Below are 26,619 nucleotides of genomic sequence, written 5' to 3'. Positions count from 1 at the left end.
ATTAGAAGCAACCTAAATGGCTAACAATTGGGAATTTGTTTTAAAAACATTATAGTTTATACAATCATTAAAAATGATGTTGCAGACAGGTATTTGTCATCTGGAGTTTTTTTGACTTAAACTGACCATTTTTCCTCCCTCCTCTCTGCCTCATCTCCTCACCCCTTAAAAAAAGAGTTGACAGAATAACATTATCAAAACTATGTTTAATGCCTCAGTTGTGCTGGAGTGAAAAAAATGGTTGAGACCACTGTACTGAAGATGCACATCTACTGATATGGAAAGATGTCCTTGATAGAGTGTTCATGCAAAGAACAAATTATAATTTGCTTTATAATTTATAATAAAATTTAATTATAAATTTTACTTTAAAAGTATAAAATTGTTTTTGAGAAACACATGCACAAACAGTAAAAGGGTATAAAAGATATTGCAATGATTATATCTGGGTATTGGAAGTACATTTAAATTTTTTCTTCTTATTTGTACACTCACTTCAATATACTAATATATACTTATTTGCTTACCAAATTCAGTGTATTAATAAACATGTAACATAATACTTTTATAACAGGAAAACAAATTATTTTTAATTTGTTAAAATATAATAGTAGCTCTCAAGCTTCTCTTTATCAAGGTGGTACACTAGTAGTCATTTATCAAAAGAAAAAACAATGCTAATAAACTCACTTTTGCTTTTTCAAAAAAAAGAAAGAAATCGATTGGAATGTTTTACACTTAAATATGCTGAGAGCTGGTCTCCAGTTTTAGTGAGCATAAAAATCAACTGATAAGCTTATTTATTGGGTTGGCCAAAAAGTTCTTTTGGGTGTTTCTGTGACATCGTATGAAAAACCCGAACAAACCTTTTGGCCAGTCCAATACACGGCAGATATCTTGGTCCCATCCTCCAAGATTCCAATTCATTAGGTTTTAAATAGCCCCAGGAATCTTCATTTAAAATAATTTTGGATACAAGTTTTAAATTGAAAAATCATCACATGCATAAGGGGAAAAGTCAGGCCCACCCCAGAGCCCAAACTTCCCTCCCCAGAGCTGAACACGGTTAATGTTCCCTTCTGTTTCCTTCCAGAAATGTTATATATATATATATACAAGCCATATGAATAACCTTTTTTGTAGTTAGCAAAAACGTAATTGGGGGTACATTAAACATGTCTTGCTTTTTTTTCTCTTAGCAATATATCTTGGATACTGTTGTCTAATTTTACATATGGTCTTTTTTTTTTTTTAACAGTTGCATAAATACCATACTTTAACAGTTCCCATTGATGGACATTTAAATTATTTCCAGTCTTTTATATAGCAAACAATAAATCAAAAAATCCTTGTTCATTTGTCTTTGTTCATATGTAGGAAAAACTTTTTGAAATGCAGTTGCTGGATTATAGGGTGTGTGCATTTTAAATTTTGTAGCTGAACTTGGCCCTTCTAACAATCACTCTCAGTGATTCTCTCTAGGTGGTTTTATAACCATACCTAGAGAAAAACTCTTCCAGGGGAAAGAACCAAACAGATAATTATCACTTATATTTTAGGAGTTTTCCTCTTAAAGCTAAGAAAATAAAGATTTTGTACAAAAACTCACTGACCATCTTTAAAGAGGACAAAATTTATTTAGTTGTATGTAAATAAAAAGTATTTGGATATGTGAGGGGAAACCTATAAAGCACATAACATAAACATACAATCAACCCTATATAATATCATCAGGATATATTTAAACAGGAAATAATGTATTTGCTGTAATTCTTTATAAGCATTCTCTTTTTTTTCTGTTGGCAACATGAATATTGCAAGTAGGTTTTACTTTTGTCTTTGTAAAACGGGGACTTGATTTGGTAGAGATCACTACTTCTAAAAATATGGTAAATCAACAAACAACTGGACAGACTGAACATAAGCAGGTCTAACTTGGATATTTAACTAAAGCTGGGTCATTGGATAAAAAGTTCGTATTTGTGATGCACAACTAGTAGTGCAAGCATCAAAATGCATCGGCTGTATAGCACCATTCCCAATATTTAACACCGCCTCTTGTTAATTTGGTATTGCCAGTAAATGAAAGTAAGGGAGTAATGCAGTCAGTTTTAAAACACACAACATATTTTTCAATCTATCATCCTAATTTAATGGTAAATATATATAGAGAAAAACGTTGCCTCAGCATTTATTACCTTTATCAAAAACAGAGAGCTGGGTTCTTTCACAGCAGCCAAAGATGTCATGATAACAAACAGGTCATTGTGTTGGACCAAATGGAGTATGACATGCAATTTATTATCTATAATAATTTACAGGCAATTCTGGAATCATTGGAGGTAATATTGCATATGTTAGCCATGCTTCTGTTTCTCCTTTCCATTAGCTGCCTTTTATGATTATTGTTATTTTGGTGGTCCCTTTCATTACCCAGCCCCTCCCACTAGACATTAGAGCAGGAAATAGTGGAGATGAAACAAAAAGGAAATGTGTCCATGTAATCACTTGTTAACAGCTCTAAAGGGTTTGGTGGAGTAAAAGACTGAAATGGCTGGCTAAAATTAGGCTGGGGTAACATTCTGTGACTCCAATTACTAGTACCATTCCTGCCTCTAATTACCAAGGATAACTGAGAATGGTCTGTACTCACTTTAGATAAATTTGACCCAAGACACTGGCCATGATATTAAAGCATTTTTGTGTGTGTGTGATGAGCAAATTGTAAGTGGAAATTTAAATAGTTCTAAAATATGTGTAAACAAGTAAGGCAGCCAGAAATTTCAGAATGATTCTGGGAAGAACATTCTGCAGTCTGAAACATGTTTGGCTTAGAAAAATAGAGATCTCCGATAAAGGAAGAGCATTATGTGATGTCCTGGATCACAGTTATCTGCTGTTTGAAATCAATCAAGAGAACTATTTTAAAAACTGTGCTGAGCTCAGGCAGATGAATTGTCCATAGAACAGCAAGACACTGGAGAAGGGCTATTTGTTACCACTACTGCAATGTCAAGTGCACAGACATTTGGACCAAGGGCATTTTATTATCCTCACAACCTGATAGTCTCATATTTGGGATTAGTAACATGCTTGACAGATGATTTAACCACCAACTTTACATGTTAACCAGTAGTTTTCTATTTTATTTACTGGGCAGGAGAAACTCAGAAAAGAAAATTTCTATAGGCCTCAGATCATGCTCATAAACTAAGAGGCCAATGAAATGAATAAAAGTGCTTGAATCGTAGCCCTTGATTCAGTGGTTGTATGCATGAATATGACTTTCACTAAGGAGATTATTAATATTATTTATTTGTTAAGGTTTTGTCTCAAGGTTCAGTTTATAACTGGATAATATTGAATTAGGAGTAATGGCAAATGCTTTTCTTAGAGAAAGATTTAGAAATTGTATGCCCTAGCTGCAGAATTCTTTAATAAAAATATAAACTGTGTTTCTTTAATTGTACTAAATGTATTACCTTTGAAGTTAGAGCCTGCCTTTGTTTTACACCGGTAGATCAACAGCTCCCTGTAACAATTTCTGAAATCCAGCATATTCTTGTGCTTAAAACCCATTTACAGGTTTTCCCCCACTATCTGAAAGCAGAGCGATCTATGAAACCTTAACTGAAATGGCATAAAGCAAAGAAGCCATGACCTTAGGTCACATCTTGCTCATGGATGCACAAAATAAATCGAGATCAAGCACAGATGCTCACAGACACCGTTCAAAGCTATGGCGACTTGAGGCTGAGTTGCTGAATGTGGTTCCCCGGAAGGAGCCTGACGGTGCCACTCTTGCTGCTCTGGCGAGCTGCCTCTATAAAGGTTCACAGCAAAACAAACGCTGAACGTGGTTCCCCTTTTCTTTTTGTAAAAGCGAGAATCTTCCTTGGGTTTCTTCTGGTGAGTGAAAACAGGTACTAACATAGGTCTTGCATAAAAGCAAACCAGTGGAAAGCGCTTTCAAAAAGCAGGGGAGACCTGTATCTGTAAGATTTCCAGAAGCACTTAGATACCTTATTTTCACCTTAAAAAGAAGTAGTTGGGTTGAAAAGCTTTGTCTTTGTTTTAAAAACTGTTTCTAAAACCCTAGTCTTAGTGGATAGTGAGATACTTTTTAGAAGGGCGTTTCTACCAATGATTGAATAGGCTGTCTTTGCAGGACACGGCCATCTCTAAGATGCATGTAGTCCTTAATGCCTCTCCCTGCACAGAAAGGCAGTGCTGCTTTCAAAGGAAGCCATGACAGCGGCATTTGCAAACGACTGTGCCAGTTATGGGACAACGTACTTTCCCATGATATGTCACAGGCTCCTCACAGCAACCATGTGAGGTAGGCATGAGTATGACAAAGAAATCTTACATGGAACATAACAGGACACTACACATTTGCACCATCTATGTATTTTTTTCTGGATTGTTCTATAATTTGAGTACACGGTTGAATGAGTAAAAAGAGTATTCCTACCATGTAGAGTAAACCACATATATAGAAGGAAAAATCATATTTTTGTGTGATGTCGTAGATCCACCCTACAAAACAAAAAAGAATATATTCAGTGTAATGAAGTTGAGAAAATAAAGTCAAGAACACAAAGCAAGCATTTATTGCTACTATAAATAATTCTCTAAGGATTTATTATATGTCATTTAATGCCCCAACAGTTCATTTAGTCATTTTTAAGTCTGGGCTGTTGGAACCAGAGTTCTTGGTGCGTGGGGATGGCTGCATTTATCTTTGAAGTCACTGGGGTACTTTTAAAGGCACTGAAACAGTAGCTGGCCGACCTATAGGGAGAATCTTCTGGCCCACAGCCCTTGGGGTAACTCTCAGGCCGGCACAAAGCCAGCAACAAAGAGTGAATCTAATGATTTTCTTTGTACACAAATATAAACACAAATCTTTTCTAAAACCTCAAAACTCTTCTGAAGAAGTTTCTCATGTATATACAAAGAGGCTGAGCAGAAGACATTTGAACTTTCATTCATTCTGAAGTATAAGGGTAAATATATGTTCTAGAAAGAATCAAAATTTCCAGGTTTTATAAAATTCACATTTACAGCTATAAACCTTTTATATATTTAAATTTATGAAAGGTCAAATTGCCAAAGATATAGCCTTAAATGCTAACTAAATTATCAGTTCTTTAAAAAAAAATACTTTACTATTATAGTCTGATACTTTCATATAATGATCTTACTAGGACCTGTAAGATACTACCATATTTCATGGATTCTAAGACACCATGAATTATGTGATGCATCATTATCTTATGTATCAATAAAAAAGAAATATATCATCCATTAAAATATGACTTGATATTTTCTTAGAACTTTGTACAAGGTATTCTGATTTCAGAGATGTTAAAATGTGAAAAAAAAGTCTCAGAAACTATGAAGCACGATGTTTCATTCACTTCAGTTATTAATTCTAAGGATCGGTCACATGTCCTGGTCCCCACATAGCCAGCTATGCAAACTGAGAGGATTAAGCTATACACAGAATTTTATTTATGGTAAAAATGTAAATATAAGCATTCACTTTTTCCATTTCAACAAGTGCATTAATTAGCAAAGGCATAAGAAAAATATAAATGATTTAATGATCAAACACAGCATTCCATGGTCACTTTAAGAAAATTATCTTTTTTAAAAAGCATCTAATTGGCAAATGAATGCATAAATACAACTTATAACCTTCTCCCACCAACAAACAGCTACACAAAAGCAACTGCTAAATGTGTAAACTAGTATCTCTGACTTCCTGTGGCTTATCTGTATCTCTTGTTTATTGTATCTAGTGCTTAATGCGCCTGGATGAGTCAAGGCTGTCATAAAGAAAAACAAACAATAGCATCGAAAATGTATGCTTTTTAAAAACCCCTCAAAAGCTATGAATCCTGGATATACTTTAAAAGTAAACCAAGTTTTTGAGTTTGTTACTTGATATATAAAAGAAGAGAATACCAGAGTCCTTAGATATGGCTGAGTAAATGTTCTATCATCTTTTCTTAATTTCCAGTTTGAGACAAGAAGGACAGATAAGATTAAACATATAATCCAGAAACAGTGATTCAGCTTCAGCATTGCATCAGAAAGACACAATGACATACGAACAAAAACACACCCAGCTTTTGCTCGGTGCCACCATTTGTCAGCTGTGGACCACTGTGAATTATGATGAAGTGAATAATTCACTTGCAGATAACGCCGAGTGGTGTGTCTCTATAAGCAGAGTACATGACAGCACTATCTTCAGCTACAATTTCTAAAAAAATCAATACATATAAATGAGGTTCTCATACCCCACTCATCCCATACGAAAGCTGATCTTGTCAGTTTAACAGTTAAATCCTCCCTTTTCATATGATCAAGTGACTGAGAGTAGGAAATGATGCCTCTAAATAACCAACAGCTGAAACAAGTTGATTTCCCATCACTGCCTAACAGGGACTCAGAGACAGGACAAAATCCTCATTGGAGAATTAATTTGTACTTAGTTCAGACTATTTATGTACTTTTTGGTTACAAGTGTTTGAGTACAAGCTCCAGGGCTCTGTGATATGGCCCCTGCCCACCTCTCTTGCTGCCCAGAGCTTAACCACAAGCACAAGCCATTCTGAATATTTTGGAGTTTCAAACACATTTGTCTTGACACCTTGTCTGTACATGTACTATTCCCCCTTCTGGGGGGACAGTAATAAACCCATCACCCTTAGAACACCCTACCATCTCCTTCCCACTGCTCCCTCCTCCCTCTTGTCTCCGCAGACTATAGAAAATGTGTGCTAAGTATGTTACATATTGTTACAGCCTTACGTTGAATTAATTATATTTTAAGATCTTGCATCTTTCCCCTAAAAGTATAAACTTTTGTAAAAGCATCTTCACACACCCCATTCTTTTAAAGTAACTCACAAGTCAATTTTTCAAAAAGTGCACTCAACTTTACCAAACAAGTTTGGTACAAATTGTAGTAGTCCTCAATTTTATGTTAAATTAATCCCATAGGTTCCTCCAATCGACCTTTATCTGAAACGATTCCAGATCCTGCTATCTCCACTAGTCTGAACTCAACCCAGTCCCAAGTCAGATGCAAGGCAGGTCAGGAGACAGTACTTTACCATGTGCTTTGGCCCAACACATGGGGATGATAACTCTTTAGAAACAAGATGTTTCAGACAAGATGCCCGCCTCATTCATCCTTCACCATCTCTCCCTGTAGGTCTGAACTCATCAGTCCCTTGGTTTGGAGCTTGGATCCTTGGCAATCCTGATCCAACCATCCACTGAAATCAACAGCTTCAAAGTAAAATTTGGTTCCCTATTAAACTGCATTTCTTTTTCATTTGAGTCTGTCAAATGAGGAGTGACGGCTATTTTTCTTACTTATTAAATAAGTGTTCCCAGGTCTTGGTGAAAAAACATTACAAATTGTTGTTAGGGTGTTATACTTTATGCAAATATTGGAGATACATGTAGGTCCTTGGTCAGTCAAATCTGGTGGCTGAGTTTTGCTATACTTTACCCTGGAAACATCTAGAAAAGTACTATTATTATATCTTTAAAAGTGATGAACTGAATGCCCAGTAACATTATAAATGAATTACATCGTGAAGTTCAGGTTGCTGAATGACATGGTTGAAATGTCTGTTCAATATCTTTGATTGCACATTCTTCTCCTAAATGGAAATGTGTGATTGTCTAACAAGCTACTAAATTGTACCAGACTTTTTAGTGCCAGTAGGAACCGCTTTGGAAAATGGAAAACACATTCATTTCTAAACCCATTAAAAAAGAAAAAGCTAATGTGAACAGTAATTTTCCTTCTAGCACATCAAGCTAAGTAACAATTTCTAGCCAACCTGGAATTTCTAGCAAGAATTTTATGTGGTTATTTAGTCACTCATATTGCCAGGCACTTCGGCACTATCATGCATAAAGGCTGGCCTTGCATCTCTTGCAATATTGGCTCCTTGGCCTGGAAAGTCAATGAATTAAACACAATACAGTTAGCTAATCATGTTGTTCAGCATTCCTCAGTGCATGAATTCAGTGGAAGGAGAAGAAACAAACAAAAAGAAGGAGAGGTCCCTTTAGCTTGCTGGCCTGGAGATGTACATCAGAACATTGATTTTAGAGTCCCCATGGCAGCATGTGACACATATTCATGTCAGGTTTGTAATACAACGGTTTCTACCATCTATGGTGGATCAAATTTAGCTACAGACTCCACTTCTAGGGAGGAACGTTGAAGCAAGCAGAGATCAGACCTGGTGACTGAGGGTTGGGTATAACTCCATGTCTTCTAGTTATAATTCCTTCCTCTTCCACTCAAGAAAGTGCACTAGAATACAAATGTGTGAAAAGGAAATGATCATAGGGATGGGATAAGGAAACCATGCTGGCAAACCTTGGTGCTTTAATTAACATTGATCATGAATTACTTCTGCTGCACCTCACGGCTGTGTTGTAGTACTGCTATTGCAATCTGATGGATCAGTATAAAATAATCGCAGACTGACCATTAGAAGCAGAAAGTACCCCTTGGATCCTGCAAAGGAACATCAATGGCAGCTTCTATTTCCACATACAATATATCTGAAGGACTTCCAACAAGAGGGTGGATGAGCCACTGATAATGTCCCCATCCCCTTAATGGATATTTAACTCCTTTGGAAGTTACCATTGGTTGACTGATCCAACCCCCCAATCCCAGTCCTTTTCTCCTTTCCTTCCTCTAGTACAGAGGCTGGAAAGTAAAATTCTCCAATTCTCAGTTCCCCTTGAAGTTTGGACTAGCTGTGTGACACTGTTCTGGCCAATCAGATATAAGTGGAAGTCTTCTGGGACTGAGTCTTTTGTTCCTTCCTTTTTCTTGTTATAAATGAGGACATAGTGGCTGGAGCTACTGCAGGCATTGTGTGACCATGAGGCCACTAGCATGAGGAAAAGGCCAAGAGGATCTTGAGACACTGCCCCAATATCATCTAGTCTCTGAATTCTAGATTTCTGGTTATGTGACACAAATCTCTGTTTAAGCTACCATTGTCAGGGTGTTCTCTTATAACCAAATGCACCCCTAACTGATAGAGAATTCTATACTATGAGATCACTGAGCAGTACTGACTCTTTTGCTGCCAATATAATAGTCTGCTGCACTGCTATAGATATTCACTGTCACCTAGAAATGCTGGGCTGCATCTCTGTGTACGAGCAGAAAATAGGAGCAGCTTGATCCAGGAGGGGCCCCATATGTAGCCTCTGGGTTTCCTAAAGCAGTTCTTGGGCCTTAAACCTTTTGTCAGCCAGCTGTCAGTGTTGTCAGTTGAATAGGTAAAAATCTATGATTTCTTGAGCTTCAGTCCTGAGGGGGACTTAAAAATGGTTGTGTTGGCATAAGCCCTCTGCCAGCGTAGTTCTAGGACAGGTGACTGTAGGCTCTGTAGAGAGACTGGGAAGAAAGGGGTGGGGAGGGCTTTGTCCTGCACCCATGAGGTTCCCCCATCCACTGGGAAGAAGTATTTCTGCACAGGATATGAGGATAAAGGGCCTGGAGCAGCCAGATAAGCAGAGGATGGGGCACCTGAATAGGTGAGATTCTACCAGGTTAGCTTAAAACCCTACACAGAACTTCTGGCAGCTCTGACAACTGTCACCAGTCCTGCCTGGCCTGGCTGCCCTAATAGCCACCTCCACAGAGCACCTTTGTTTTGACATTTGGCCCCAGCCCCTGCCACACTTTGCGGGCTCCTGCCTCCAGTCCCTGGACAGTGGGTAGACTTTGTCACCTTTGCCCAGTACCTGGCCTCTTGGGGACTGGGTCTACCTACCACAAAGCTTAAAACCTGCCCAGAATGACAGGCTCAGAGAGGTACCTGGCCCAGACACAGGACTCCTTGGTGGTGCCTACGGCTTCTGGTATGCCCGATGCAAGAAGCAAAATCTCCATTGAACTGAGGTGAATACATGTGAGAGATCTCACCCTAGATGTTGCCAACTGGTGGCCTCTGGGCCAGAGGTAGGCAGAATGTCCCAACTCTCCCTGGATGCCCACATCCTAATCCCTGGAAACTGTAAATGTTACCTTATGTGGCCAAAGGGACTTTGCAGATGTGATTAAGTTAAGGACCTTGAGATGGGGGTTATCCTGGATTATCCGGTGGACCCAATGTCACTGGCATCTTAAAAGTGAAAGAAGAAGGCAGGAGAGTCAGAATTAGAGAGATGAGAAGATGCTATGATATTGGCTTAGAGGATGGAGGAAGGGGCCGAGAGCCAAAAAGCAGGAAGCCTCCAGAAGCTGCACAAGGCAAGGAAATGGATTCCCCCTGAGAGCCTCCAGAAGGAATGCAGTTCCACCAACACCTTGATTTTGGCTCATTGTGATCCATTTAAGCCTTCTGACCTCTAGAAGTGTAAGATAATACATTTGTATTGTTTTAGGCTACTAAGTTTGTAGCAATTTATTACAGCACCAGTAGGAAACTACTACAGGGCTAGATCCACGGAAGTGCTCTGTTGGACCTACACACAGTGTTTTGAAAATTTGGAAATGTTACCTAAGAGTGCTGAGTCCTAGCTTCTCCTGGGCAGCAGGGGGAGGGGGCTAACAATAGAAGAGCTAGCAATGATTTTCTGTATTTCTTTTCTTTTTTTTTTTTGCGGTATGCGGGCCTCTCACTGTTGTGGCCTCTCCCGTTGCGGAGCACAGGCTCCGGACGCGCAGGCTCAGCGACCATGGCTCACGGGCCTAGCCGCTCCGCGGCATGTGGGATCTTCCCGGACCGGGGCACGAACCCGTGTCCCCTGCATCGGCAGGCGGACTCTCAACCACTGCGCCACCAGGGAAGCCCTGTATTTCTTGGTGATGGAAATCAGCTGGAGCAGGGTAGAGGCTGTCTCTTTCGGACGGGGCAGGGGCTCTGCACTATTCCACCGTGCGCTTTACCAGCCTGGCCGTTGATCTCACAGGTTAGGGATCAAAAGTTCATCTACATTCTATATGAAAGAATGACCTTTAACTTGCTAAAATTTATAACAGAAATTGGGGGCAGGAATGGGAAAAAAAAAAAGGACCATTTACACAAATGGAAACTTCCTTCTTATTCATCCTGGACTTTTAACATAAATGAGAACACGACTTTCTACATGCACTCTAAGCTCTTAAAGCCTTGAATGGTTTACCTGCAAAAGGTGGTCCCAGCAACGCAGAGATGCCGTTAGCACAGATGATGATGCCGTATGCGTTGGCTAAGTGCTCAATCCCCACCAAGTCTTCAGTCACCACCGGCATCAGGGAGAAATAACCGCTGGAAAACCCTATCAGTGCACAGATGACTGCCAGGCCAGCGTACGTGTGCATCAAGGGCAGAATAAAAATGCTGAGGACTAAGGTGAAGTTGGTCATCAGGAAGACATTCCAAACGCTGATGCAAGGTAAGTCGGCCACAACGCCGAGGATCACTTTTCCGAAGATATGAACTATTGCTATGATCGAAGTCAGAGGGAAAACATCGTTTTGCTCTGATAAATTATACAAATTGACTATTTCTGGGAGGTGAATGAAAGGGATGACAAAGCTGCTGTATGCAAACAGAGCCCAGAAAATAAAGGCAACGAACATCCGATTAGTAAAGAGTGAGGCTGTCCCAAAATAGCCCAAGTACCAATCCCGGAAGCCCTTCCTGACCCTCATGGTCAGCCGGCTCACGGTCTTCAGAACCCGAAAGGCGCACATGTCCTTTCTGTGTGCAGCCTTCTCGTGGCACGCCTGGGCTGGCACGTCCCCGAGGGAGTCCTCGGTGCCGGGGCCGCCCCCCTTCTCTTCCGCTCCGCCCAGCTGTCCACTGGACCGAACAGAGTCGGTGGATTGAGCCGGGAGGACATGTGGCTCTTTCCCCTCTGGGTCGTCTCCATCCGTCCCAGGAGAGAGGGGCCTCATGAGCGCCCCGCAAACACACAGGTTCAGGGACACCGCGCCTTGGATGAACATGGCATTCCGCCATCCGTACTCTGCACACAGGTACTTGAGCAAAACCGTCATGAGGAATGTGCCAAACCCGGTCCCGGTGGTGCTGAGGCCCTGGGCGAGCGCGCGCCTCTTCTGGAAGTACCTGCCCACCATGACCACGGCCGGCAAGTAGGCCATCCCGCTGCCAAAGCCTGCGCACCCGAGAGGGAAGAAAAGGCACACGGCACAGCGTAAATGGCCATAGCCCGAACCTGCAGCCTTTAAAGATCATCTGCATTTCATTATGTTAGTTTCTACAACTTTTCTTTCAAACAAAGAAATAATCATGGTTGTAAAAAAGGAGCTCGAGGGGTAAGTACCAAGATTCACCCAAAGAAGCCCGCTTCTAGTCCATCATTTCCCCCAACAGGCTTTTCAGCATAGGTTACTCCAATAATAATAATAATAATAAACAACTATTATATTAAATAAATAAATAACAAATATATATAAAAGAATTAAAATAAGTCTGCATTCTCACATCAGAATATAAGCTCCACCAGGGCAGGACTGTGCCTGTATTACCGCCCCTGGTATGCCGGGCACTGCTCAGAACATGCAGCGTGTGCTTCGTGATTTGTTGAAAGAATGAATGGATTCTGAGGGTTCTGCTGTCAGCGTTCATTGCACTTAATACACAGGAAAGTGCTCATGTACAAGGGGATGAAGAGTGACTCCAGGCAATTTACAGAAGCCCCAGGAATGGGCCAATGTGTTCCCAAATGAATTAGAAGAATAAAAGGAATTAAAATGTACCTATAAGGATACGTAGCTACTAGATGTCAAAATCACCTAATACGCATTTACATCTCTGGTTTTTAATGGTATCTTTCTTAGAAAACAGAACGGTTTGTGATTTACGGGCACAAAGTTAAAATGCTGGTGGGGAAGATTGTGTCTGTTGGGGGCAGGCTGTACTGGGAGTGCTTTGTGCTTTCTGCCCAATTTTGCTGAACCTAAAACTGCTCTATAAATGAAGCCTATTTAAAAATAAAATAAATATGAAATAAAATAAAATGCTGGCCAAGAGGTTGAGGGTTGTGTTCTTAACTTCTAGGTACACACAGAAGGAAACCATAAGCCCCGCTTCAGGTGGTCATGGGGCCACACACGGTTCTAACGCTCACAACCTCCTGACATTAGGATAGCAGCTTGATAGGAGAAAAGAGACTTGGACCAATAGCACTCCCCAAAGCCGAGAAGCTTCCCTAGTTTAGCATCATTTAATAGTTTCAGAATTACTTGAATTTGGAAGGAGAGCAGAGTGGTCATACATGCAAACATAATAACAATTACCACTAATTGAGTGGTGAGGATGTGCCAGTTGCTTTTCAGGCTTCATCTGATTTAGTTTTCACAATAATCCAAAAGCTCCCTGTGGTTATACCCATGTTATAAAAGGGGGCATTGAACCTCATGGAGATTAAGAAATTTTCACCAGACCCTGCAGCAGGTAACTGGAGAATCCGGGCTGGAATTCAGACCCAACTGCAGAAGTCTGGTCCCTTTCCACTGCCTGCAGTGCCTCTCATCCTGCACTGCTCATCTGCCCGGCTGCCAGCAGATTGCTGCAGACGGATTTTGCTTCAGTTTCTAAAATAAGCTCCAAGACGCAACCTGCCTCCTTTATTTACCTTAGAGCAGTGATAATCTACAGCAACTGTCAGGGCCCAGTGATCCTCGACCAACTGCTCCTTAGATGGATACCCTTGTCTTAAGAACAATTAAGCCAGCTTCCAAGTAATTCCCAGTGAAAGCAGGAGCAGGTCCCCAAGCAACCTGCCAAGCCTCAGCGAGGGCGGCAACATAGCGATCGTTTGCGTGACAGGGGGAGAGAAGCATGAAGAAAACGGCTATCCTTAGTTTTGAACCAAACTCTGAATTAACCTTTATGGGTTTGAAGTCCACAAAAGGCAGAAATCTCTAATTTCCTAATATTTAAAAGGGACATAGAAAAACATTCAATAGTCCATAAATTGGTCCTACATCCTGACCAGTTGGTTGACTTCCAGTTATCTGCATGCTGTTTGAGAAAATTAATCGAATTCTGAAGATTTCTTTGGCTCAAATGAATTGTGAGGAGCTTATCTCTTTTTAAAATCTGGTTGTTCCCTTTGCTAGAATGGTCCTGCCCTCAGAGAGCCCTAGGGCTTGGGCCCCATCTCCTGCTTGCAGTTCAACTTCTCAGTAACGCCCACACGACCATCCTACTTTATTTTTTTTTATTTTTATTAAAAAAATTGGGGTGGGGGTATAATTGATTTACAATGTTGTGTTAGTTTCAGGTATACAGCTGACCATCCTACTTTAAAATGCAAGCCTCTCTTGCCTCCCACTCCCATTTCCAATCTCTCTTACCCTACTTTTCTTTTTTCCTATAGTAAGTACTTGACAGTATAATTTACTTTGTATTGTGTGTATTGTTTATGATCTGACCCCTTCTCCCCTACAACTACCACTATAAGCTCCATGAGGGCAGGGATCTTCTTCTGTTGCGTTTACCAATACATCTCTTCCAAGCACCTAGGACTGTGCCTGGCACATAACAAAGGAATGGAATGAATAAAAGAAAGTTCTCTGGGAAAGTAAAGTGATCATATTTTGAAGTAATAGCCACCTTTTTCATACAGGTTAAATTGATACTTCCACAGTTAAGGTACAAAAAACTCAGCTGAAAAATTAGTGTATCAGTGGTTATTTTGAAAAAATAATTATTTGTTAAAGAACCAAGAAATTCTTTGATATTAAATATTGTGGCACAGTATTATTGTCCTTATGATTGTACTGGGGAGATGTGTAGTAGAAAGAACCTAGCTGGCCTTGGGGTTAAATCCTGGCTCCACTCCCCATAAGTAACCATGTGACCTTGACCAAGTCAGTTAAACATGCAGCTCACTGATGTTGTGTTCCTGATGTATACATAAGTGCAATACACTTATGTGATAGCACACTGTCAATTAATGTTACCCTCTTACCTCTTATAACAGGCTATTGGTTAATGAAACAGTTTGAATCAGATTCAGAGTAAGCTTTTAAAAACCAGGTGGTTTAATGAACTCCCACGTATCCATCACCCAGCTTCAACAGTTATCAACTCCTGGCAATTCTTGCCTCAATCCCGCCTCTACCCCAACACACACACACACACACACACTCCTTCCTCCATATTATTTTGAAACAAATCCCAAATACATCATTTCATGTGCAAATATTTTAGTATAAATCTCTAAATAGAAGAATTCTTTAAACTGCATAATCATATCAGTATCTTATCTGAAAAAAATGAATAATTCTTTGATATCATAAAATATCCAAAGGTGTTCAAATTTCCAATTCTCTCATAAATGACCATATTTTTAAAAAATTTGTTTAAATCAGGATCCAAGTAAGGCCCATACATTGCTATTTGTTGATACATATTTTAAGTCTTAATTTCTCTTTTTTTTTCTCTCGCAATTTACTTGCTGAGGAAACTAGATCATTTGTCCTGTTCAATTTGTCCATTCTGCATTTTGCTGATGGCACAAAAGTTTACTTTTTAAAATCTGATTTGTCACTGACAATAACCAGCAACCTAAATTTAATGTGGTTATGGATCTCTAAACAGCAGCAGAATGAAATAACTAATAGGAACTGAATTGAGGGACAAAGCATAAGAGTAGCACCAATTATAACTTCGTTTTAATAATAAATGCTCCCATGTGTGAGAAAAAAAATCCGTGCCTAATGCTACAAGCATCTACTACCCTCTCCATGTCCTTAACAGCATCGCCCCTTCCTAATGTGACTTTGTGATACGTAATCAGCACAATTATTCTATGAGCATATAGAACAGGCCTTGGGGATATTGAGGCTCAAGCCCAGCAGTCAAGCAGGGCCCTGGAACAATTCTTCACCATACTCAGGTTTAGAGGCCGGGCTTGTACCCAGATAAGCCAGGCAGAAGAAGAAGGCCCAGAGGGAGAGAGAAGATCCTGTGGTTCTGAGCAAAAAGCATGCATAGCGGGGCAAAGCCGTCTCCAGAAGCCAAGTTTAAGAGAATGGAGCTCTTAAATGGCAAAGCTGAAGAAATTTGTCTAGATTCTCCTGGCTAAGTAAGATCGCTCAAACATGTTAGTTTTCTGCTTAATAGGAGGACATCCATGCAATTTTAATTGCCTAGATGTTAAAAAACAAATACAAACAAATCTGCCTCAAATGCTTTTTGTAATGAAGAAAGATGTCAACAAAGTCTCTTTCAAACATACATTATTGTACAGTGATATATATATATATATATATATATCTCAATCAGTTGCTTTTTAAAAATTTTTCTTTTTTATTTAAAAAAATTTTTAATTTATCGTTTGTTGTTTCAATCACTTGCTTTTTGCAGATCTTTGCATCTAACTTTCTTTCTTTTCTACTAAATAGGGGTCAATCAGCTTCACCATGCCTCACTAACAACAGCCCAATGGTGTACAAGCTAACTGATTTAGCTGGATTTTACACTTAAACATAATTATATATATATATTTGTGGAGGAGGTGAATACATTTATTTTCAGAGACTTTCTTTGGGTGTTTCCTGTATTAAAAAGAGGGAGCAATAAAGTGTCTCAAGAAACACTTTCCTTTCACTGGCCTCCTGATTGTTTTTCCGAATTCCTTGTATCCATAAATATTTGTTGATTAAATAAGTGAATGAATAAACAAATGAATGAATATGGAGATCATATTATTTGAGAACCAATAAGCAACTAACTGCAAGAAATAAAATTCCATTTAAACAAAGAGTCTCTAACCATAGACATCTCTAGATGATGGGAATAAATTTCAAGTCCCAGTTATGGGGATCAAGTCATAGTCCATATAACCAAACACCACGGACCAAGTTCCTAGGGGCTCCCACATGTCTGCCCAGAGACCCCAGTGTGGCTCCTTAGTCTCAGGGGAAGGAGTTTATTTCCTCACCTATAATATAAAAATCCCCGTGCCAGCTCTATTCATTGGACTGTTATGGGGCAAAGTTTCTAAAATGCCTCAGGGAAAACATCTTGAGTTGTTCTTTAAGAGCTGTTATCAAGTCCTTCAGATCAATGGTTTCCAAACTCAGCTTCACAGGATACAGAAGCGCTTTAGGTGTATATGTGGACAGATGTACATTACAGAGAACCAACTTGTCAACTTATATGGACAGTGAGTTTTTATGTTCACTCCTGCTACCATAAAGCATATACTTAAGCTTATAATATAATAAACATGTTATATACAATAACAATTAAATACTAGCTAACATTTGCTCAAGACTTTATTATGGGCCAAGCATTGTGCTAAGTGCTTCATACAGATGATCTCATTTAATCATTTCAACAACCCTGTAAATCAAGCACTCAATTATCCCATTTTGCAGATAAGGAGACTGAGGCATAAGTAAGTTAAGTAACTTTCCCAAAGTCACACAGATAGCAAGTGGAAGAAAAAAGCAAGAATTCCAACCTCTAACTTTGAACTCTTATGCAAACACTGCCATCAGTGTGCCACTTATTAGGATTAGAGCTCTGTACTCAAAAAAGTCAGGCTGGCTCTGGTTCACAGAAATACAATCGTATGAGTAAGAAACTACTTACCTGTGTGCATTCTGCTACCTGTTGATAAAGGAAATTATGGCCGGGAATACATTTTGCAGAACAGATATGCAAACTGTGCTGCCTGGCAGCCAATTTTTATATATCTCCTGGGGACTGACACTTTGCTCTAGATTTGATTCTTAGAGTCTCTACATCTATGTGGGTTTTGCTGCTATTCTATTAATTTGAACAGGGGTGAAGGAGAAAATGATTTTTCTCTGATTCACGCTGGATTCTGCAGTTATTAAATGAGATGAATGTTATTAATATGTCCGTTTTGTTACAAGAGAAGGGACTAGCACTTAGAACCAGGTATAGAAATTTTAATTAAAATCTATTAGGAAGCCCAAGTACAGCTGTTAGGCCGTTTCCTCACGCTTAAGGCTTTTTTTTTTTTTTTTTTTGCGGTACGCTGGCCTCTCACTGTTGTGGCCTCTCCCGCTGCGGAGCACAGGCTCCGGACGCGCAGGCTCAGCGGCCATGGCTCACGGGCCCAGCCGCTCCGCGGCATGTGGGATCTTCCCGGACTGGGGCACGAACCCGCGTCCCCTGCATTGGCAGGCGGATTCCCAACCACTGGGCCACCAGGGAAGCCCCTTTAAGGCATATTTAATATCTTATATTAAAAAGTATTTCCTGGAGGATAGGATATGGTTGGGTTGGGGTGGAGGAGACAAAAGGACAAAATATTTAATGGTTCTCTTTTCTCTACAGTGAAATTCATTGCCAAAATGCTCAATAGAAACATATAAAGTCAAGTTTAAGGGAATTCCCTGGTGGTCCAGTGGTTAGGGGTCCACGCTTCCACTTCAGCGGGCATAGGTTCGATCCTTGGTCGGGGAACTAAGATCCCACGTGGAGTGGCCAAAAATAAAAGTAAATAAATAAATAAAGTCAAGTTCAAGAAAATCACTACACTTACCGGCTGCCACTCCGAAGGTAATGAAGAGATAATGCACGTTTGCAGCATAGGCACTCAACACCCAGCCCAGCGAGTTCAGCAGTCCTCCGATGATTGCGGTCTGGCGGCACCCACAGGTGTTAATGAACAAGCCAATGAAAGGTCCTGTCACAGAACATTGAAAAAAGAATGACTAAAATGACTAATGGCATTTTATTTTCCTACTTCCCTAGGGAGTCCTCATATGAAGACAAAGAATACAATATTACTAGAGCTCTCAACTAAAACAAACCAAAACCACACCCCTGCTTTATGTGCAGAAAGCTTTTGGCATGCAAAGATAGGTTTCAGTAATTTCACTGGAGAGCACAAGGTTCTAGATTTTCAAGGAAGACAGACCTGAAATAAACAGACAAGTTGATTTCATTCTCTTGTCTACAGCAGAGGTCCTAAATTAGTGGTCTAGGTGCTCCATCCAGCCTGTGGATGCATTTTGTTTATCCAGAACAAAGTTTATAAATGTTTTGAATCAGTTGCCAACATTTAAAAATTAAGATTATTCACAAAAATCCAGTGGCCACACAGAACACCTTCCCACACAGTCCAGAGCAGCTGGACCTGTGCAGCAGCTGATCCTGTTTTGCTGTGGCCCACCCTCTCTAGTTTGCTGCAGTCTCCACCCTTCCCTGCAGCCTTGTATTTGACATCCTGCCCTCATTTATATTACTTGTTTGGCCTCTGTATACATTTGAGTTTTTTACCGTAGATCTAAAGGGAGTACAGAAAGGGGGGTTCTCAGGACCTCCATGCTTCAAGAAAGGAACCTATAGCCTGTTTTCATGAGGATATCCAGATGCAAACCAAGCCGGAAAGAACTCCATTGCTTCATACATACTTCAGCCTCTACTGACTCTTAGTCCCTGACTGGACCCATCAGGCTATGCATTTATGACACTGTGTGGAGACTCAGGTCTACCCCTGGTTGTACAATATTTGCCAATACTCACAGCAATGCAGTATATGATATACTTTCTCATTGCTTACTTTATATGATGCTCTAGTTTTTGTCAACCTCTTTGTTTCCTTTCTGATTTTGTGGCAGCTTCTGGTGTCATTGAAGCTTAATGCCTGCCTTCAGGTCAGTGATTCCTTATCCAAATAGCAATCCATATTTTAGTAATACAGTTCAAGGCTGTATTCAGCATTGCACTTTAAACATCATCTTTTTTTTGATCATTATTACTTTATATAGTTATCAAACCCTATGTTCAGATGGGACTATTTCAGGTTAAAAACTTGCTGAAGTCTAAGGAGCTTCCTCTTGTCCAAACTGAAATAAAACTTTCCTTTACAATTCTAACAATATTCATGTACATAGTTGGGTACAGTCTGCTAATAATTTTTTTTTTTGTCTAGTGATTTTGAGAGGATCCAATCCTCAAAACTAAGAAGATAGAGACTTACTAATTTAATTAATCCTGCTGTATTACAGAAAATAATTCAGTAGATAAACCTCTTAGAATAGACAATACAGTAAACATCTTATACAAATATACTGTATTATGTATATTATAAAATAAGCACATGATATAAACAATATATAAGCTAAGCACATTGATATAAACATCTGAGGAAATAACTGGGGGGAACTGAAATTCAGAAACCATAAGTTGAAGAGTGTCTTTTATTTCTCTATAAATATTTTTATTTTCCTAAACCCATGGTCACTTCACCACTTCAAATCTCAGATGAGTGGGTTAAAAAAAGAGAAAAATGCATGATTCATTGGTTTGCTGTTAATAGGTCTTTTGAGATATGAAGGGTCAATGCATGTTGACAGTTCAGTAGAATGATATTTCCCACATTACAGGAAGGACCCAGAAGCAAGTTTTTCTGTGATACTGCATGTTTATGAAACACTGCATTAAGAAAGCATTTGGGGGAAAAAGGGGGAAAATTCCCAAATAAGTACAGATATTCATATCTGGAGGAATTTTATATATCTAAAAGAAAGTATTGCTTGCTTTACTGAAAAGAACATTAAGATGATAACGGTGTCTGGCTTTTTAGTTTATTGACTCTGGCACCATGTGTGCTGCAGCTACAGTCATTTATGATGCGCAGATGGGCAAAGTCAGCCCCAGAAATGCTGTGATTCCTCCATGGTTACATAATATAGATTTATCAAAAAAAGGAAGTCAGACCCAAACTTTCGGATCCTTAGTTTCATTTTCTATGCATTGTTTACTGATGGTCAGTTGGCATCTCCATGATGGAATTGCCATTCAACAAAATGAAAAGAACTCCACACCCAGTCTAAGGAGAGGGGAAAATAAGATTGAGATGCAGTCCTTTGGCTAAGATTCCCACTTTTGTAGAGGAATTCATTGTTTTGGAATGAGATTATACACCTTGTCAGACTTTCTCCTCTTCGGAAGGAATCTGAATCTTGGCCCATTTCCCACATAATAAAGCCTCGCATTGCTGCAGGAACACGCTGAGGAAGTCATGATTTCTTGCCCATCCCAGCATCTCATAGGTTGGAAAAAAGCTCAGGTGAGGAGAGAAACAATCTGAGGTGAGCCTTGGCATACAATCATGGATGAAAGTAGCTAGTTCATTGAATACCTGGTCTCTTGGTGTAACCCTTCCCTGCAATAAATCAATGGCTCTCTGCCTTGGCTGATTGTTGGAGTCACTTAGGAACTTTAAAAAAATCATTAAAGAAAAATCCTGATGCTAGGGTCCCATCCCGAGAGATTCTGATTTAATGCTCCAGGTGCAGCCCAAGTGGCATGGTTTTTAAAAGCTCCCAGGTGGATCTAACGTGTAGCCAAGATAGACAACCACTGCTCTAAATCTACTTAGCAAGTAAATGACCTTTGCAGCCTATAGCTACCCCTAACAACGTGGCTTCTACCAAGAATTATTCCAAGGGCTATCACAAAGGCTGCTGTAGATACTACCAAGGTGATTACATTTTTTAACAATTGGGACCTTCTGCAGGAACTGGCAAAATTCATGCTAGCAAAGAATGAAACAAGAATGAATTGAATTTCCCATGTGCAAGTCACAGCCCAACAGAATGCTTTTAACTCTGTAACATAATTCATGGAATTTTTAAATTTGAAAGAGGTAACTCAATGTCCTTACAATGATTAGAAAATGAAAACAATTTATATTTATTCACTTCAAACATATTTTCAGTTCTCATTTAATGTCATGGCAGGCAGTGCAGTATAGTGGACACCATTTCAGAGTCCAGTGGACCAGGTTTGAAGCCCGTCCCACACTTACTGGCTACAAGTTAACTTCAGTAAGTTACTTAATGTCTCTGAGCATTGCATGTTCTCCTCTGTGAGATCAAGATGATGGTCTGGCCTCCAGGGCTGCTGTAGGATCAAATGAGATCATGTACATTACACGCACTTGGCATGCAGTAAGTGCTAAATAAAGGAGAGCTCCTTTTTGCTTTTCCAAGCAAACAACATATCTGCCACCACCTGTACCAGCAGCTTAGATAATGAATAGCAATTTAGGGTCATGATAAACAGAATAAAAGACATTTCATTTACATAACTATGAGCCTTGCTGTGCTATAATTTCTGAGCTGCAAGACAAACGATGTTTATCTGGCAGCCACCTTTCCTGAAGAAAGGTTAGTCTACAATCTAAAGTTCCGCTGTCTGGAAATCAAGGACTCTCAAACAGAATTCAAAATCCACAGTTACCTCCTAATTAAAGATGACAATCACATTTCAACACCACTATGAGTTAGGTGTTCTTATTTGGGGGATCATCTTCAGAACCACATCCAATAATTTCAGGACTGATTTCCATTGCTTATTCCTGTAGAACTTGTGAAACACAAAGTAATACCGAAGACAACCTTCTTAGATGGTTTGGAAAATACTGGGACAAATATCCTGGTCTTTGGCTGAATCTTCTTTTTTGCTGTTTGAGCACACTTTCTAGATTGAATCTGTAAATATCTTGTTCTACCCTCTAAACATTTATTTTTAAAAAGGTAAGAAAACTGGATTTTTAGTATTTGGGCTGGCCAAAAAGTTCATTAGGGTTTTTACGGCCAAACCCAAACAAACTTTTTGGTCAACCCATATTTTAGAAGCACAGTTTTCCTTTACCGACTTATTGAGAAGGTAGAATTATATCCAACACAAAACTAGCAAATTCCCTGCACTGAGGTTAACCTACCTGCACTTCTCATATGATAAACAGTCCTGGTTTGAACAAGGCCAAGGCAGGGTTGAAGAGTCAGTTCATTACAGTTATAGGCAAAAGTGATTTATCAACAATTCTCTCTCACACACAGAATGGTGCCCTTATTTAATTTAAAAACTAGATCAGTAATAATTCCTTGTGATAAACACATACCCCCTGTACACATCTTGAGAAGTAACATTCTGTCCTGTTTTCTATCATTACCACTGCCACTGTTATTAATGTCGCTGGTATTATCCAAAATAACATTGGCTGAATACCAGCCAAGATCAACAAATCTCTGAATTGAATTCGAGCAATTAATTACCAATGTGGAAATCACTGACAAGACACAGACTCTTGTCAAACACACATATGCCTGTCATCCGCATACTCTCACAATACTAGGAAGAGATTTGAGGCCTATTATGTTTCTAGTATAAAATATATCACGAACCCTTTAAATTAAAAAAAATTATACGTAAAAGTATGGCTTTTACTTTCAAGTAAAGGAATTGAACAGCTTTACGGTATAGTGGTAATTACCTCTTACGACTGTTGAGAGAATTAAAGTTAAATGAGATGATGTAAGGGAAAACACCTGGTATATAATAGGTGCTTATTAAATATCAGTTGGCAGTAAAAGCTGTTTAGTTCTCAAACTGAAACACATTAGCCATGGCAACATATCATATTTTTAATAATTTCCTTGTTTAGTATCTCCAACTAGAAAAGAATTGCTTTCATAGATTGCTAGGTGGTTAGATTAAACTACAAAATACATTGTTTAATGTGTGCAGTTTTACTTTGGGAAGATGGGAAAAGTTCTGGAGATGGATGGTGGTGATGAATGTACTCAATGGCATTGAACTGTACACCTGGTTAAAATGGTAAACTGTATGTTATGTACATTTGACCACAGTAAAAACAACAGCAACATCCACTAAAATGTAATATCTAACGTTTCAACAATATAAAACATTACTTACAGTGAGGAATTGTCATTTTATAATTATTCAGTTTTACAACAGGCCACATGCAAACATACCCACAATCAAGGTGACGCCCATGCTGAGGGAGCTGACCCATGCCGTCAGGCCACGGCTCTGATGGAATTCTTCAAGCCACTCCACATTGAGGACTCCCAGGGCCATCTGGGAGCCCATGATGAGGATGTGCACAAAGAAAGAGGAAAGGACCATCATCCAAGCCCATCCGCCATCAATGTTTGGGTGGGGTTTAAGTGTCTTCTTATCTTTGGGGTCATCTTCAAAATCATACCCAATGTCTTCATGACTTGTATACATTTTCCAAGATGTTCTGAAATACATATGACAAATAATTTCACTGAACATCAAAACAAAAAAATCTCCATCTTTCTGGAAGGCTCTAGCTACCCATCAGAACCAAAGTGGCCCCACCATCATATTAGACCTTTAGATTAATCTTTTTTTTTTTTTTTTTTTTTGCGGTACACGGGCCTCTCACTGCTGTGGCCTCTCCCGTTGCGGAGCACAGGCTCCGGATGCGCAGGCTCAGCGGCCATGGCACACGGGCTCAGCTGCTCCATGGCATGTGGGATCTTCCCGGACCGGGGAACGAACCTGTGTCCCCTGCATCAGCAGGAGGACTCTCAATCACTGCACCACCAGGGAAGCCCTAGATTAATCTTTTCATTATGCAGATTTGGGAACACTCCTCACTTTTACATAGGACCAAATGCTTTTATGAAACCTGTTTCATATTTACAGTCATCCTATATTTAAGTATTATTATGGCTATTTTAAAGAAATGGAAATAGACTCAGGGAAGTGAAGTGCCTTTCCCAAATTCTCATGGCCAGGAGATAGTATATATAATAGCTAGACAGGAAGCCAGGAATTGAAGCCAGCTATTCCTGACTCCAAAGCCCATGCCTTGTGTCCCTTATTGAGATGGAAACTGACAGGTGACAACAAAGATGTTAGAGAAGGAAGATGCCTGGTCTTAGACAGGGTAGCTTGGCCTTGGGGGTGGGGGTGAGTGGGCGCCTGGCAGAGGCTCTGGTTTTCAGTTTTGTGGGTCCAAGTGTTCAATTTGTTCAATGCAGCAGTGCGTTAGCCTCAGGGAGACCGACTCATACGAACCCAACTCAGGAGAGATTGGTAAAGGAGAAGGCCAATTTATTATCTTACAATGGGAGACAGAGTCTTCTAATAATGGTGATATTTATGTCTGATATACAAAACATACTTTCACCCCCTCCATCCATTCCCATTCCCAGAATTTACCTGGGAAGCTAGAAAATTGCTTAGAAAATTGGAAATTAGATTACAGAAATTCGGATACCACAATGGCATACAGGTTACCAGGGAGCCAGGGGCTCGATCTTGAAGAGCCTTATGTGCCAGATAAGGATTTTGGAGTTTATCCTGTACATAATGAATAGCTGGTGGCTGCATTTGCACAAGGAAGAGATAAGATGGGACCTGTGCTTTGCATAGATCTGTCTCTCAAGTTGTTCAAACAAGAGGAGGGGGTTGGATGGAGCTAGAGGTGAGACGATGCCAGGTCAGGGGAAGTCTCTGGTTTTGTTTTATTTTTTAGGATGAGTAGGGAATGTATGCATAAAAACTGAGGATAAGGAGAGAGAGAATGACTAATCCCAGAGGTGGTGGGACAGGGTTGGTCTTGATCAGGAAGACTGACCCATCCTCTGAGACTAGAGGAAGCAAGGGGTAGATGGAGAAAAGATGGTAAGTAGTGGGATTTTTGACGATGGCCATTCTGATCAGTGTGAGGTGAGATACTTCATTGCAGTTTTGATTCGCATTTCTCTAATTATTAGCGATGTTGAACATCTTTTCATGTGCCTTTTGGCCATCTGAATGCACATATCTGTTTTGAGAGTAAGTTCCTAAGAGTTCAGAACTGCTGGTGCACACCTTGGCTCAGTTTGGGTCTGCAGTGCCTGCAGTGTCACACATCACTCACTGCCTTTAGCAGGACATTCAAGATGGACTGTGATAGCACAGTGATGGTGGAGACGAAGACCAGGACGCCAGCTACTTGACTTTTGTCACTCTATGTGTGCACCTGGAGACTTTAGTTTTGTTTAAAATTTAAAAGAGCAAAACAGAGTACCAAGACTGCAAGGTGAAAAACATGGTTTGGAAAGTGAAATTTGTAGTCGATACATGAATTTGAATTATGACTTTAAAATGGAAATCTATTCTTTGTTTCAAGTAATTATTTTAAAAGAGGAGCAAATCAGAAAATAATGATTATTACTGACCATGACATGTGATTATTACTGAAAATCATTTTGTTGCAGTGGAGGAAAGTGGTGTAAAAGACAGTCCCAAATACCCTCGGAACACCTCCAACCATGGGGCTTTTCTCCGCAGTGTTGTGATGTGGACAAAATGACAGAGAAGCAAATTGTGGCCAAGTGCCCAGCTCCCAGCCTCTTTTAGGGAAGCACACTGTGCCATTTGCACAGACTCTTTCTGTACACCCCTGAGCTAAGATTTTTTTTTACCTTTTCAAAGGCTATGTGACCTGCAGAACTTCATATACTTATTCTCTGACCTTTTATAAGAAAAGTTCGCTAATCCCCAGATTAAGAGTTTGTTGGGAAGAAATGGGTGCTAAGGAACCAAGGATGCCAGTGGAAGAGCAATTTAATGGATCTGTCCTGAGGCTCATCTTGACTTTTCATTTCTCTCATACCCATTATTTTTATCTTTTAAATTATTCTATCTCTTAAACAGATACCCAGTGCTCAGCTACCACACTTCCTGCCCATGTTGCTGCTTTCTGCTGGGTTCTTCCCTTCACCTCTCCATTACCGAGGATGCTGGGAATGAGAAAATGCTATCTTACCATGTA

At 39.8% G+C, this 26,619-nt stretch overlaps 1 protein-coding gene across 1 annotated transcript; it reads right to left on the bottom strand.

Moving 5' to 3' along the window:
* Positions 1-4,387: 4,387 nt before the first annotated feature.
* On the bottom strand, positions 4,388-24,879 carry SLC16A14 (solute carrier family 16 member 14; the record flags this gene model as incomplete). The annotated part of the gene is made up of 4 exons (XM_079710400.1): positions 23,798-24,879; positions 18,550-18,693; positions 11,194-12,171; positions 4,388-4,539 (listed from the first exon to the last, which is right to left on the bottom strand). The coding sequence occupies exons 1-4, from the start codon at positions 24,102-24,104 to the stop codon at positions 4,388-4,390; spliced, it is 1,581 nt and encodes a 526-aa protein (XP_079566526.1). The 5' UTR covers positions 24,105-24,879.
* Positions 24,880-26,619: the final 1,740 nt, after the last annotated feature.

The sequence above is a fragment of the Hyperoodon ampullatus genome (genome assembly GCF_949752795.1).
Source record: "Hyperoodon ampullatus genome assembly, chromosome: 8".
NCBI classification, from domain to species: Eukaryota; Metazoa; Chordata; class Mammalia; order Artiodactyla; family Ziphiidae; genus Hyperoodon; species Hyperoodon ampullatus.
The sequence above is the reverse complement of the archived record's forward strand: the minus strand, read 5'-3'. Positions and strand labels throughout refer to the sequence as shown.